This window comes from Lycorma delicatula, chromosome 4 (assembly GCF_047948215.1).
Source record: "Lycorma delicatula isolate Av1 chromosome 4, ASM4794821v1, whole genome shotgun sequence".
Classification (NCBI taxonomy): domain Eukaryota; kingdom Metazoa; phylum Arthropoda; class Insecta; order Hemiptera; family Fulgoridae; genus Lycorma; species Lycorma delicatula.
This window is the reverse complement of record NC_134458.1, coordinates 38,637,419-38,652,500: the sequence shown is the minus strand read 5'-3', so window position 1 is coordinate 38,652,500 and position 15,082 is coordinate 38,637,419. Positions and strand designations below refer to the sequence as shown.

General features: G+C 28.5%; 1 protein-coding gene across 4 annotated transcripts in view; it reads right to left on the bottom strand.

The window, feature by feature from the left end:
* LOC142323294 (uncharacterized) overlaps nucleotides 1–15,082 on the bottom strand; it is a 154,797-nt gene that overhangs the window by 117,892 nt on the left and 21,823 nt on the right. For all 4 annotated transcript variants that reach the window (XM_075362754.1, XM_075362755.1, XM_075362753.1 and 1 more), the window contains exons 8-10: nucleotides 14,004–14,261; nucleotides 13,580–13,747; nucleotides 4,414–4,632 (exon numbers count right to left, since the gene is read on the bottom strand). In XM_075362754.1, the coding sequence (XP_075218869.1) occupies nucleotides 4,414–4,632; nucleotides 13,580–13,747; nucleotides 14,004–14,261 (645 nt within the window). The remainder of the gene's footprint in view (nucleotides 1–4,413; nucleotides 4,633–13,579; nucleotides 13,748–14,003; nucleotides 14,262–15,082) is intronic.

Below are 15,082 nucleotides of genomic sequence, written 5' to 3'. Positions count from 1 at the left end.
CATGTCGATACATCTAGTACGTTACTTTGTAGCCTGTCTAGTTACGACAACATTTTTAAAGTATATGTATGAGATTTATACTTCCAACTATTATTATTACATTTTTATTTGAAACTACCAGCTTGTTTTTAAACTGACATGTTTGAATATATATTTTTAAATGCATGTTGTATTAGTGAGCAAATGTTTATTTTTAATTACATGTATAAATGTTAGGTGTTTTATTTTTTACGTGTTGAATGTTAATTGTTAGGCATTAGATGTTAGGTTATATCTATTTAGGTCTTCTGTGATTTATCTGTATTCCCCCTGAAACAAGTACCATTAGGCAAGTGTGACATATTAAGCTTTTTTCATGACTGTTCTATTGCACTTCTACTTGCTGTTAGGTCATCCCACTTCCTTGCTTAGAGTAGGTTTCTTCATGGAGATTGGATGACTATAAGGAGAGAAGGCCCTCAAAAAAAAAAAAAATAATTTCTCTTACCACTGTTGTTAATTACATTAGGTTCAATGTCTTCCTCTTCAGAAGAGTAGAAGGAAGAGGAATTGTCATCCGATTCAAAAGGAAAATTGGATATATAACTGAAGTCCGAATCAGACTGACTCACTTGCAATCTCACATTAATTGACATTTACGAATGTCACTATAATTAAATAATTCACTCATCTTCAATTGTTTTACTATATTTTAAATAAATGAATGTAAAAATAAATGCAATAAAATATCCTAATAGCTATACAATAAATATTAACAATAAGTAAACCAATAAGAATGCTTGAAGAATTATAAATGAAATGTTTTTCCACACAATTTCCATACTTGACATCATTTTAGTATATTTAATCAAAAAATGTAAAACTTATCATAAAATAATAATTGACAACTAAAAACACAAATGGTAAGCAAATCAAACAGTAAGCACATGACCTACATATACAGAACACTCTCTCAAACAGCAGCTGACTTCAGGAGTACCAAGAAATTTTTTTTTAATTGTGGTAAAAGGTAATGTTATAATGTAACAATAAATGTTAGCTTTTGAATGATAAATTATAAGTAACCATTTTTTTTTTTTTTTAAATTAGCATCATTACAGCATTATTAATGGGGTCCTACACAACGTGGCTCAATTGTGACTCCAGTGTTAGATGAAATAACTAGGTACACCCTGATGGCGATATTTAGTGTTTTAGGATTAAATAATAACTTTGATAAAGTTCTAAAGCTAATAATTTTTTTTTTTTTGACATTTATAAATAGTAACAATGACCAGATTTTCTAGTAAAACATTCTTGGCAGAGAAAATATGTTCAGGATAATATTTATGAAGCAACCAATTCATGCATTTTGGACACAGAGAAGTGTTTTTTTCCTTCTGCTTCCTATTTTATTCATTTTTGCAGCATTAACAGTATTTTTACTTTTTTCTAAGGTAATTTTCCAAAGAATATTAACACCAGTATCACTACCAACTTCTTTCTCACTGCTGGGCTCTTTGTTCACACTGGCAAAACTGAACTACACTTATAGCTACAAGACTTTAACCAGTCTTGTATCTCTTAAAAGAGAGATGTTACAAGATCCAGGTGAAATGTTTTATAAGTTTTTGATTTATTAAGAATATAGCAGGTTATTATAACATAGTTATAATAAAGAAATACTTATGAAGTGTTTTGCAACATAAACAACATTCCAAATAAACGAAATGTAATAAGCTAATTTTTACAACATTCCAAATAAACACTGAAAAATGATCTGTAGACTAAATATGCATATTAAAAACATTCAGTGCAAACTAAGATTCTTCCTAAATCATTTGACATAAAATAATTAGTAACTAAAGTAAAAGTAATTATTATATAATCAAATTCCTTGACATCCGATTACATGGATGTTGGTACTTCTCAAACACTTTTAAAACACAATCCTAATGTTCATAAAACCAGACATTGGCACTGCATGGTTTAATGCACAAATAATCATTTATAATTAATAAGAAATTATAAATACAACAAAGATATCTAAATACCAAATATCTCAACTCATAAAAGATATGAATTAGAAGCAAATATTACAAGTGGGTATAAAAAAAAAATACCAACTGATCATTTTTTTTTTTGTAATAAAAAATTTTGTGCCAGTACTCAAGAAATAATATAATTCAGTGGCAATAAGAAAATACATGTTTACACCATCGCAAGTATTAATGAATAAAAAATGCATCATTTTCTGATTCTTATCATGAAATTTCTTAACTTCAAAGCATAAGTCATAAAGACTGTAGAATTAAATTTAAACAACCCGAAGTTTTGAGTATCATAAAAAAATACAGAGGTCCTGAATACTATATAATTATAATACTGAAAACTTCCAAAAAAAAGAAACTTTAGCCATTACCAACTACATTTGTTATATTATATCCAACATAATAGATAAAATTCTTAGAAAAAATGAATTTACCTAATCAATCAATATAAAAAATGGTTAGAAATTAGTAAATAGATTAAAAATTTTTAATGTAAGACACTAGAATGGTTAGTAATGACATAACTGACATATATATCTGAAAATAATCATAATAATGTACATTCAATCAAAAATAAAAATAATAATACATTAAAAGGTAACCAAGAAGAAGATCCAGAATTTATTAAATGCATCATCACTATTATAAGAAATATAATCAACAAAACTATTTTGAATTTAATAACAAATATTATGCACAAAAAATACCTTACCAATTATTGGATTTCCAATATCAGCAATTATATAAGAAATATATTTACATGATTTTGAGAGTAAATTAGTGCATGGCATCACTCATAAAGTTTTAATACAGACACAGTATGGTGATGATATCCAGATTACATATAACCCAGTAATAAACAATGAACATCTAATAAATAATATTAAACAAATTAAACTCTTATAATGAAAATTTAAAATTCACATTTAAGATAGATAACAATAGAATGATACATTATTTAGATGTGAATATCAAAATAAACATGGATAACAAAGTTGAAACATCAGTATGTAGAAAACCTACATCTAATAATACAATTCACAAAAAATCAAATACTCTTTGTCACAAAAAATTAACTCTTATACAAATATGATTGAGAGAGCAATCCAGCACACTCACAATAACAAAAAAAGTTAATAATGAAATAAACATCATAAAACATACAGCGGTTGAAAATGAATCTGATACAACTTTAATTAATATTTATAAAACATCAAAACACAATAACAAAATAACTACCTTATAACCAATATATAATAAGACATCAACAAGTGAAAACATAAATATACAGTATTTATACTCTAATACTACATTGAAAACATTACTAAAACTTACAATAAAGAAATATTTAACCCAGCATACAAACCTAACAACCACATAATAAAATATTTAGAAAAAAAAAATATTAATAAAATAAACAATCTGTGTGAAATCTATAAAATTAAAAGTAATGATTGTGATAGTATTTATACAGGAAAAACAAATAGATCCTTTAAAACAAGATGTCTTAAACATTATAGAAATTTAAAAAAATAATAAATTCAATTTATCTAATATGGCAGAACATCTAATAAAAAATAAACATTGTATTTCTGATATTAACACAAATTTAGAAATGTTAGAAATTAATAAAGAAAAAAAATTAAATATATTAGAAGTATATTATATTTATAAATATAAACAAAATTTCAGTTTGATAAATGATCAGACAGTGTTCGAGGGAGACAGCAACAGATAGCAGCACTCATGTAATAAATTAATAAGCAATTATCATTATAATATTACAGTAATGTAACAAACATTACACAATATGAATAGTTTATTTTAATACTTTTAATTTTTAATGTCTTTATTTAATACGCAGTTTAATTAAATGAATAATTCAATCGTTAGTGAGGATGCGGAATCTCGCAAAAGAACTATCATGATAAAATTAAGGTAAGATATGGCTTATCTCAATATTCTGTATTAAATGGTTTATACTAATAGAATTAAATAAAAAATAAAAAAATATATATACTTAGTTGCTGTATTGCATATACTGATTGTTATTTTTTATAAACATTATTTAATTTATAACAACATAATGTATTTCACAGATTAAAAATACTGCCTTGGGGTAAAAGATTATTATAATACCTGTAAATAGCGTTTACAACATTAACACATTATGAACTAGAATTTTTAACTCAATATCTGTACCCTACACGTATCCTTCATGATTAAATACCATAATATAATTTTTTGCGTGTCCAAGAAAAAATTCTTGAACATCTAAATTACCCTTGATTCCAATTACTTTAGATAGTTGACACTTACTCTACATAAATTGTAAAGGATAATGCAAACTGACTGATTAAAACAAAAAAGGATTAATACTAACTTGCTGTCTTAGCTGGGAATTCTGATGAATAAGAATTTGCTGGTGTTGTCTGTGTTGTACCCACTGTAACTGCTGTGGACTGAGACCAGGAGGCAAATGGCTTCTAATAACAGCAGTAACTTGTGACTGACGCACTCCTACGACCATGCTGCCTCCTGCAGTAGCTGGGCCTGTCTGGGCGACTTGTGTTGTTTGACGCTGTTGCTGTTGTTGTTGTGCCTAAATAAATATATAAAAAATACAATATAGATTAAAGAAAAATCTGTTAACTAATAGTATGTTTAACATATCAGATTTCAAAGCAATATTTTTTTTCTGAATTGGTTAACTGGCATTTCTCTTGTTACTTCAATCTGAGGAGTTACAAAGTTACAAAGAATAAAAGCAAAATTCTGAGAAGTAAATTCACAAAGAATCAACAAAGTAATAAGAGACAAATACTTTCATGCAAAAAAGTAATCAGCTGCTATCAAATATAGATTTAAAAATTAGAAATATCTGAAGATATATGTATGGAATGCAGTAGTTTATGAAAATGGAACATGAACTGCAGGAAAAACAGAAAAACTGAGATGTTTGAAATAAAATGTAATGACAGGATGTTGAAAATTAAATAGGTCAATAAAATTACAAATGAAGAGGTCTTAAGATGAATAGGCAAAGAGAGAAATTTGTATCACACACTTCTAAAAAAGAAAAAAATAGATTGAAGAACCAGGTATTAAGACATCCAGGTTTCATTATAATTTGGTTAAAGAGGGACCTGTAATAGATAAAAACTGTAGAAAAGGACATAAACTGGACATAAATTCCAGGACATAAATTCTTAAAGCATAAATAAGGACATAAATTCTTAAAGCATATAATTAAGGGTATAAGGCAGAAAAATTGTAAGGTTAAAAGATCCACCACATAACAAAAAGGAATGGAGAAGAGCATCAAACCAGTCATCTGACTGATGACCTAAAAAAATGTAGTACTCAAATGGTAGATAACTTAATTTTGTTCAGACAGTGTTTACCAGTGATTGCTCTTCAGCCTAGGATATAAGTAAAAAAAAATAAAAAACATCAGTGAAATCTATTACTGGCAAATGACAGATTGATTTGTGATTTCAATAATATCAATAAGTGTTTTTAATAATGTTTATATTGTTTTGAGATGAATGTTCACCTAACCTCACAACTAACTATGTTAGTTATGAGAACAATAAATCTAACAGCTCCCTACTGTCTCCTTCCTTTATAAAATTTCAAAATAGTAATAAATAAATTTAGTTAATTGTTTTATAAATACACCCATTTAGAGAGATTTTTAGTGGACAATTTGCCTAAAGTATGAACTCAGCCCAAGAAAGTACAGGATAAAAAGGTGATAAGAAATTGATAATACAGTTATTGTCAGATGCTAAGGTACTTAACAACCCAAAAGTGGTTAAAAATTTGAATAACATCTTTTTTTTAGAAAAAATCAATTAAATCCAGATGCTAGATGAGTGTTCTGAATAACCTTTTCAGTAAACCGGATTGTAATTTTAAATCTATTAATAACTTGGCTTTGTCAAACCAATTAATGATACCAATCTGATCAAAATAGCAAATATTATGGAATCTAACTATAGTTGTAGACGAAATGGTATAATTCCATGGTTTTTTTGCAATAGTGTTATAAGTTTTTACAAAGTTACTAAACCACTTTAATAAATAACAGCTTATCAAACTGTGTGTTTCATTCACTTTAAAATCTGTAACGGTAAAAAATATGGTGATAAAAGAGAAACTAATTATAGACTAAATTCTCTATCCTCAACTTTTGGCAAACTATTAGAAAACCTTGCCTTTGAATTTATAAATAAAAATAATATTCTAATCGAGACAGTTTGGCTTTAGAAAAGAATGAATACAGTTAACAGTACTGCAAAATTAAAATCTATAGAAATAATGATGAAAGAGTGATGATGGTAGGAACCTTCCTTTAAGTGCCTCAATATTGTGGACAAAAATACACTCTATCAGCAGCTGGGACATTTTGGAATTTGGGATATATCCTTACATTTAATTAGATCTTTCACAATCAACATATTACTATGTACTGAAGTAATTTTTGGTAAAGATAGGTTCAGTAACCAGGTATAAATCTCAATATGATATACTTAAATGCTGTCCCTCAGAAATCAATCTGGATCCACTTTTATGATGAATAAAAGTGATTTATTGATGTCGGATGCGACATCAATAAATTTCCAAAAAGAAAAAAGCCCTTTAATTTCCCATGCTGATGATCCTTCCTTCTAAAATTTGACAAATCTACATTTGAGAATAAAAGTAGCCATGTAGGAGATAATCAGGTTCTTTAATAGAAATATACTCTCAATGTCTCAAAAATTGATGTGATATAATTCAAGAATAATGCACATAAAACGTATCCCATAACAGTAACAATGTAAAAAAACCCTAATGTTAATACAGTTAAATTTCTGGTACCTATATGACAGTGAATATTCATATTAATCCTTTCTTGGAATGAACATTCAATTATGTATGTAAAAGAATTATAAAAATTTGCTAAAAAGAAATTATAAAATCTGCTCATGAGATTAAACTATTCTTTTGGTCTATTCATTGATTAATATAATTACATTATGGTCTTATTCAGTATCATCTTGAATACATTGCTGAAATCTTGTGTTATGCATATCAATTCTGTTTTGCAAATGAAAATGCTAAGAAGTAAAAATTTGAGTTAAAAACCGGGATTCATGCACAAGTTTTTCAAAGACTATTGTATAATAACAACATCCTTTATGTTTACAAAATAATGTTTATTTATCTGGAAGAATCCCAAATATAATATAGCAAAAACCTACTAATGAAAAAAACAGCATACAAACGGCTTGAAGTTTAAAAAAAATTTCTGAACTGATTCTTTTATAAAAAGTTTAACTCTGTTTATTGGATTTCCAACTCCATTGCAGACATGATGTCTTAAAGGTATGAAATTTGACAAATCAGTTGAAAAAGTGATTAAAATGAAAAAGTTTTACATTCTTTAAAGCAGTGATTCTCAACCTTTTTAGCTCCATGACTTCCAAAAAGTTAAAAAAAATATATAATGAAAATTTTGCGACCCTGCCAACCCCACCCAATGAACTATTTAGCTGCATTGATAGCGATGCATATGAACATGCAAATAAGAATTGTACAAACATGAGCAATTTACAGGTACTAACTTGTGTAGGTGCTGCTTGTAACTTGGCCTGCTTGCATAATATTTGCTGTGAGAATGTTATATTCGAACATGCATATGATACATTTTAACAATCGTGCTCTCAGCAGTACAAAATCACCGTCACGGATTGCAAAATATCAGTTTAGGTTCGAATGCGAAGCATGCATCTGAAGCTTTTATTTAAGATTTTAAAGCATAATTTTATTGAAAATAATAATAATTGAAGTTTTGGTCTTTATTGTGTGGTCAAACAGTATAAGTGTTTTCGTGTTTGTTTTTTTTCAATTAGATTCTTATACAACATGGATAAATTTGTGAAAATGAAGTGAGCCACCGACATCCAGTGAACCAAGTGGTAAAAAGACAAAATTGTACAATGACAGTTATTTAAATTATGGTTTTACCTCACTGGGTGGAAAGCCACACTGGATTGTTTGCTTTCAAGTCCTCCTGATGAAAGTAGGAAGCCATCAAAATTAATGCGGCACTTGAAAACTAAACATCTGGACCATAAAAGCAAACCCTTGGAATTTTTTGAAAGAAAATTAGACACTTCAAGAAATCAACAAGCTGCTATTTGTGAATAGCAGCTTGTTGATTTAGCTACTTTTATTAGCCATACTAATTTATGCTTATAGATAATATGCTTCAAGTGTACTTTTATTAGCAAGTACACTTGAAGCATATTATCTCATACCATTAACAGTAGCTAAGATGTCCAAACCATATACAATCGCAGAAAACCTCATACTCTCGGCTGCAATTGATATGGTCAGTGGTTTAATAGGCATGGAAAGAGCAAAAAAATTGAAAAAAAAATTCTGCATTCCAATGACATAGTATCAAGGCGAATGACAGTTTCAAAATGACACAATATCAAGGGCATGGCTGCTGAAGTTCATGATAATTCAGCAAGAGTTAAAGTGAGGTTTTTAGTATTCAATTTGATGAATCAAGAGATTAGACATACATTTTTCAGTTCTTATGTTTTGTGAGACATGAATAAGATAAGGACAGATAAATCAAAAGAAAAATATGTTGTTTTGCAAATCAATAGCTGGTCATGCAACAGGACAATGTCTTTTTGATGTTTTTTATAAAGGTACTAAAAACTATAACATAGATTGGACAAAATGTATTGCAGTATGTAGTGACTGTGCAAAGGCAATAACAGGAAAGAACAGTGGATTTCTAAAAAAAATTAAAAGATCATCTTATACCAGGGGCAGAATGGACACACTGCTTCCTTCAGACGTGCGCTTGCAACAAAAAATACGCCAGAAAATCTCAAACAAGTTCTTTGTAAAACTGTAAAAATAGTTAATTTTATTAAAAGTTGACCGTCAATAGAGTAGGCTGTTTGATAAACTATGTGATGAAATGGGCATAAAGAAAAAATTTCTTCTTTTCCATACAGGAGTCAAATGGTTATCACAGGGGAAAGTATTATTGAAATTGTAAGATGAAGTAATAATATTTTTCCAAGACAAACAAAGCCATTCTCAATGTTTTTACAGAATAACAAGTATATGTTTCCTGTTAGCTTACTTAGCTGATGTATTTTCTCATTTAAACTTGAATGTGAATTTATAAGGACCTGATAAAAACATTTTATTAGTGACAAATAAAATTCATGCTTTCATTAAGAGGCTTGATATCTGGATTATTCTCCTTCAAAGCAAAAATTTTGACATGTTTCTACTCACTTCTGATTATATTGAGAAAAATTTGAATGAAAAAGCCACTATTATTATTATTACTATTATTGTTTACATTATTATTTGGATAGCATGAAGATGCATTTGCGTGAGCTAAAAATTCAGTTGGACTATTTCCGGGAAAGATAAAAATAATTTCTCAAGAGTCCATTTAGTGAAAACGTTGTTGCAGCTGCTAAGTTACTGATTGATATTCACGACCAGCTCATCAAAACCAATAAAATGTTACAATTCATACCTGAAGATTTAGATATGTTTTGGCTAGCTTGTTGAAGTAAATATAGAAATTTGCCACAGAAGCAATGAAAATATTAATCCCTTTCTCCAGTCTTACATCTGTGAAAACATTTTTTATCTATGGTTACTCTAAAAATTAAATATAAGAATTGTCTTTTATCACTTGAAAACAAATTTCTTTTGTGTGTTTGTAACATAAATCCACATGTGAAGAAACTTTTAAATGAAAAACAAAGACAACCATCTTATTAATTTATTTTTTTTTACATGTGTACTTATAAATGTAATTAAAATGATTATAATAAATTATTTTTTTTCTCTCATAAAATGATTTCATTATTGTTTAAGTGTAAAGTTGTAGGCTGATTTCATGACCCCCAGGTATTAATAATACCTGGGGGTATAATAAAGCAGGTATTAAAGGAATTCTAATATAAGAATTTTGAACAAATTTTCATAACATATTCATATTCTAAACTTTAATATTCATAATATATAACAATGTTTAATGTTATGTTTTTTATCTATTTACATGCTTATTTTTCTAAATTGAAAAATTTCTAAAACTGCTTCGTTTCAGTAGATGGTAAAATGGCATAACTGCTTTTAGAAGCATACATTTACAGAAAACAACTACTCTGCATTACAATTAAAGAAATATATCAGAATAAACATAGGACTGAAAACATATATCCATTTATAGAATGGATGGGAGAATGACATTTAATGACACCAGATACAAAATTTTAAGCAAAAAAGAAATTTATGTTTAACTTGAGAAGGGTGTGACTTTTGACCAAAAAATTTCAAACAGAGAGAAGGATGTTCACAAAATACATCAAATGGACCAATAGATAAAAAGGAACCAAACTGATAGAGTAAAGAGTATTATCACAATTTTTCCAACTTGACATAGAAAAGGAAAAGAATTTTAGTTCAAAAGAAAATAACAAACTTCTGCAAAGAATGATAAATTACCAAAAAATAAAGCAAAATATTGAACTCGTGAAAATTAGTAACTTTTGTTTTTTTTTTTTGTAACTATGTTTTGTAACTATGGTTTTATATTTGTAATTTCATGTGTTCTTTTTAATATGTTTGGAACAAGTTAACATTTCCGATTTCTTGTAGCAGACATGTGTTTGTGTTCTTCAGATGGAAAAAAAAGGTTGTAAGGTATGTTTTCTATGAGACTATAATTAGGCTATATTACTAAAATTAATGAAACAGGCCAAATTGACAAGCATGACTTTCATATCATGTTTTAAGTCTATAATAAAACAACTAAACTTAACTGCAAGTAGAAAAATGTCAGAAGATATATCCCTTCATTAAGGGTAAGTTGAAATGACACTGACTAAAATATTAATTCTGCTACCTAATTAGGTTACTCTGTCAGCTAGGATTTGAGCACTATTAATATAATTTCTATATGTTAACCATGAAAATTTATATTAATATAGAATTCACATTTGCAGTGAGCCTGAGGTTATCTCAAATAATTAGTGATAATGATTGAACTGTGCAATCTCTTTCAGGTTCTGATTCTCATAGTGCAGAAATGTGACTCGCGTTATAGAGCCTTGCTGTTAATGAGAGGTAGTTTTCCTCCTACCTTGCAGTTGCAAACTGGTATGATCTAGCCCACTCAAGCACAATAGTCAAACATCAGGTTCTGGTTTGATTTGACCTTCCCTTCATAGACACAAAATTCTTCAGCCGATAACCTAATAGTGAATTTATAATAGTTTGACAGGGAAGGCCATCATTAGCCTATATTCAAACCTTACAAACTTAAGTTTGGAAGTTAAGAACAGTAGGTTTGGTATAAATGGCTCTTTGCTTTGTTCTGCTTGTACTGTCATGCTTCTAAAGCAAAGGCATGTAACCACTTCTTCAGTGGCAGAATGTAACAAATTTATGTTAATGTTTTAAGGAAATATAGTTCAACCACTAAAATATTTCTGAGTATCTTCCACTAAACAACTAATTTAATGTTTAGTTAAATATATTTATAGACAGCACTTTTAATATGCACTCTGTTGGGATGATTACATTTTTACATGCTGTACATCAAGATATGATCTTATTCAATATTCAGTATCTGAAATAATTTTTGGCTAAAATTGAATGCTAATTTAGGCTGAAATTTGAACAATTTCATCTTCTCAACCCAGTTTAATATTCATTCAACTTTTAAAAGAATGTCATATAAATTCAATGGTAAATAAATAAAAGTCAGATCTCTCCTACAATTAATTCCATAATTCATCAAGGAGCTCAGGAGTTCAATTAAATGAGGGTGAGGCGATATGATATAAACTAAACATCTACAGGTGATGATGTGTTTCACTAGAAAATCATATTCATGCAGTATATATATATATATATATATATATTTATTTATTTATTTCCATAATTCTATTTTTTGTGGACAATCAAGCATTCTGATGTTTTGATTACCTACTTACTAAACAAATGGACATACTCTAGCATTCAGTAAGCTTCTACTGATTTAACATTAATGAACAGTTTTTCTTAGTCTGCAAAAAATGAATGACATTTTTACATCTGCACAAAATGGATGTTTTTTTTACATAAATAAACCATTTTATTTCTCTTTAGCTGTCATTTACAACACTCTCTTAATCACAGCTTTTTAATTGTATTTTACTTTCATTACCCAACAGTCATTAAATTTTAAAAAAGGCTTCATTAAAGTTTTAACAGTTAAATCAATGCTTAAAAAGAACTATCAAGAAATAACTACATGCCTACATATTAATCACACCAACTAATAATATTAAAATAATAATACTGGTAATTATACCGGATTGCTGAAAAGTAACTAACAATATTATATAATATATGTAAGTTTTATTAAAATAAATATTTGAACAAATTAAATAATTAATTTTTTCAATTTTTAATTGACATATTGAAATTTGTGGTCACTGTTTTGGTTTAAATAGTCAAAATTGAATTTTTTTAATATAATTTTGCTTGTCTCGGAAAGACCTTTTAAGCAAAATATCACATCATTGTATGTACCATTTAAAACTTTTAAATCTCCCCTGCCCCCTCTGAAGACCAAATACTACTCTAAATTGAGGCTTACTGAAGTAGCCTCTATTATCAGAGAAGATTTACAAAGAGAGAATCAGAATACCTTAAATAATAAAAAAATTAAAAGTGAGTATACAACCATAGTTCTAGCTCTTTGAAACAAACACATTGTTGGTTGCCATTTTGGATTGGACAATCAGAATTTAGTTTGAATTGTATCATTTTTCTTGTCTCATCGAGCTCTTTAAAATTATATATCAAATGACTACTGGTCTCGTTAAAAATTTTTGAATTGCCCCGTATCCCCCCACCACCCAGAGTGAAAATAGCCATTCATTGAAATAGTCCCTAGATGCAAGGAAGAATGCTGCAAACCACATTCAGTTATCTCAATTATGAAAAACGTTACAGGGGGTGAAAGTTACTTTTCACCCACTGGGTATATTATTAGTTATGTTTTTAATTCATATATGTTATTGGACAAAGTACACAGAGCTGTTTAATTTCATTTGTCTGTACATTACAATAATCACATTAGTTCAGTAATAAAGGCCATAAATATAACATTTTGTTTTTATTGTACACAAGGAATAAACAAAAATTAATTATTCTTTTATAAGAAAAAAAATTAAGGGCATTCAAGAAAATTAAAATTTTTTTAAATTTAATAATTCTAATATTATAGAAAACGAACTGATTAAAAATATTCACTCTGGGATAGACAAAACTACAATTAAGGAATATAAGAAAAAGAAAACAGGCTTAATATTATATTGTTTTAACATATCAAATGATATTCCATTAATGACTTGGTGGAGCTTAAGGAGGGTGACCTCAGAAATTCTTGATGGAACTCAATGGTTATAAAGTACATGTCATAAAAAAATACTTAAGTGACATACAATACACAGCATTACCTGCAATTGTCTTTGTAACACAAGCTGTCTCTGTTTTTGTAACCCCTGAAGAAAGAGTGCACGCTGCTGAGGGTCCATCTGTTGTAACTGTGCATGTGTTTGCGCATCCATATGTATCAGTTGTCTCGGAGGCCCACCACCTCCTCCAGCTCCAGTTGTTGCACCTCCCTATAACATACACATGGACAACACTAATTAGTATGCAAAAGAATAAGCAACTTAATGTTACAAAAGCATGCTGACTTAGGAGAATTCAGCTAAATTTGAAATATACAAAAGATAAAAAGTGTAAAATGCTATCCAAAACAGAAATAATTTCCTCTCTCAAAAGGACAATAAAATTTGATTAATTTTCAGATGTATTTCATAAAAATAATAAAATTGGTGATTATCATATCTACTTACCAGATATTAAACAACTAACCTGTGTCCATGTTATTCTCTGTTGAATTTGTTGACTAGTTATCTGCTGCTGCTGCTGCGGCTGTGTTTGTTGTTGTTGCTGCTGTTGCCGAATTTGCTGATATTGTTGGGTTTGTTGTGGTGTTTGTTGTCCCTGTGGTTGTTGTGTTTGTTGCTGCTGCCATGTCAGTTGACTAGTGCTGGTAACACCAGTCGTATTTACATACTGTTGCTGTGTTTGACCATCTCTTACGATAAATTGCTGAGGATGAGTTTTCACCTAGATAAACAATTCAGCCAATTTATACATAAACTGTATAGTTTTTATTGCAAAATGACTATCCAAATTTTGGGTTAAGCAAATTTATAGAAAGCAGTAACACGTGAAGTTATGAGAGTGAAGGAATATCAAAATTATATATATTCATATTTAATTTTTTTATTAAAAATTCTGCATTTTTTAAAGACAATCTGTTAGTACATATTTTCAAAAAAAATGTTTCAATTTACTTACATATCCACTCGATCTAGTTTGTATCAAATTATCAATACTTTCTTTAAGAGTTTAAATGCGATCAGAACATAGTTTAATTTTCGTTATAATTATTTTTATATCACTAATACAATTTTAACATAGAGTTCATTTAGCAATGTCACTACTATCTATTAAACTGAGACATTGTAACAGTAACATTTTCGTTTTGTTTTTAATACATTAATGTTTTTGACACATTTATCACTGTTAAAACCAGGTAGCAAATTACGCCAAACAATGGCTCAATTTTTTTCTTCTGTCTGTTCCAAAAAGGGCATAATAAAACAATAAGGTAAAACATTAAAACATTTAAAAACTCATAAATGTATACATACAGTAGCAACAAATAAAAACACTAAACAATTTTAAACAACAAGCAATGTAACTCGCTGCTTAAGAACATACAACCACAAACCACACAGTGTACATTCATCTGAAACATACATGCAGAACAGTATAGCAATACGAGCTGTGCTAATGATTTGCATGAGGTAGATCAACTCAGCAAGAAACTGCGGTTCAGGACATCATTTCAACAACCTATTAAACTTAATCTTTGTTATAAT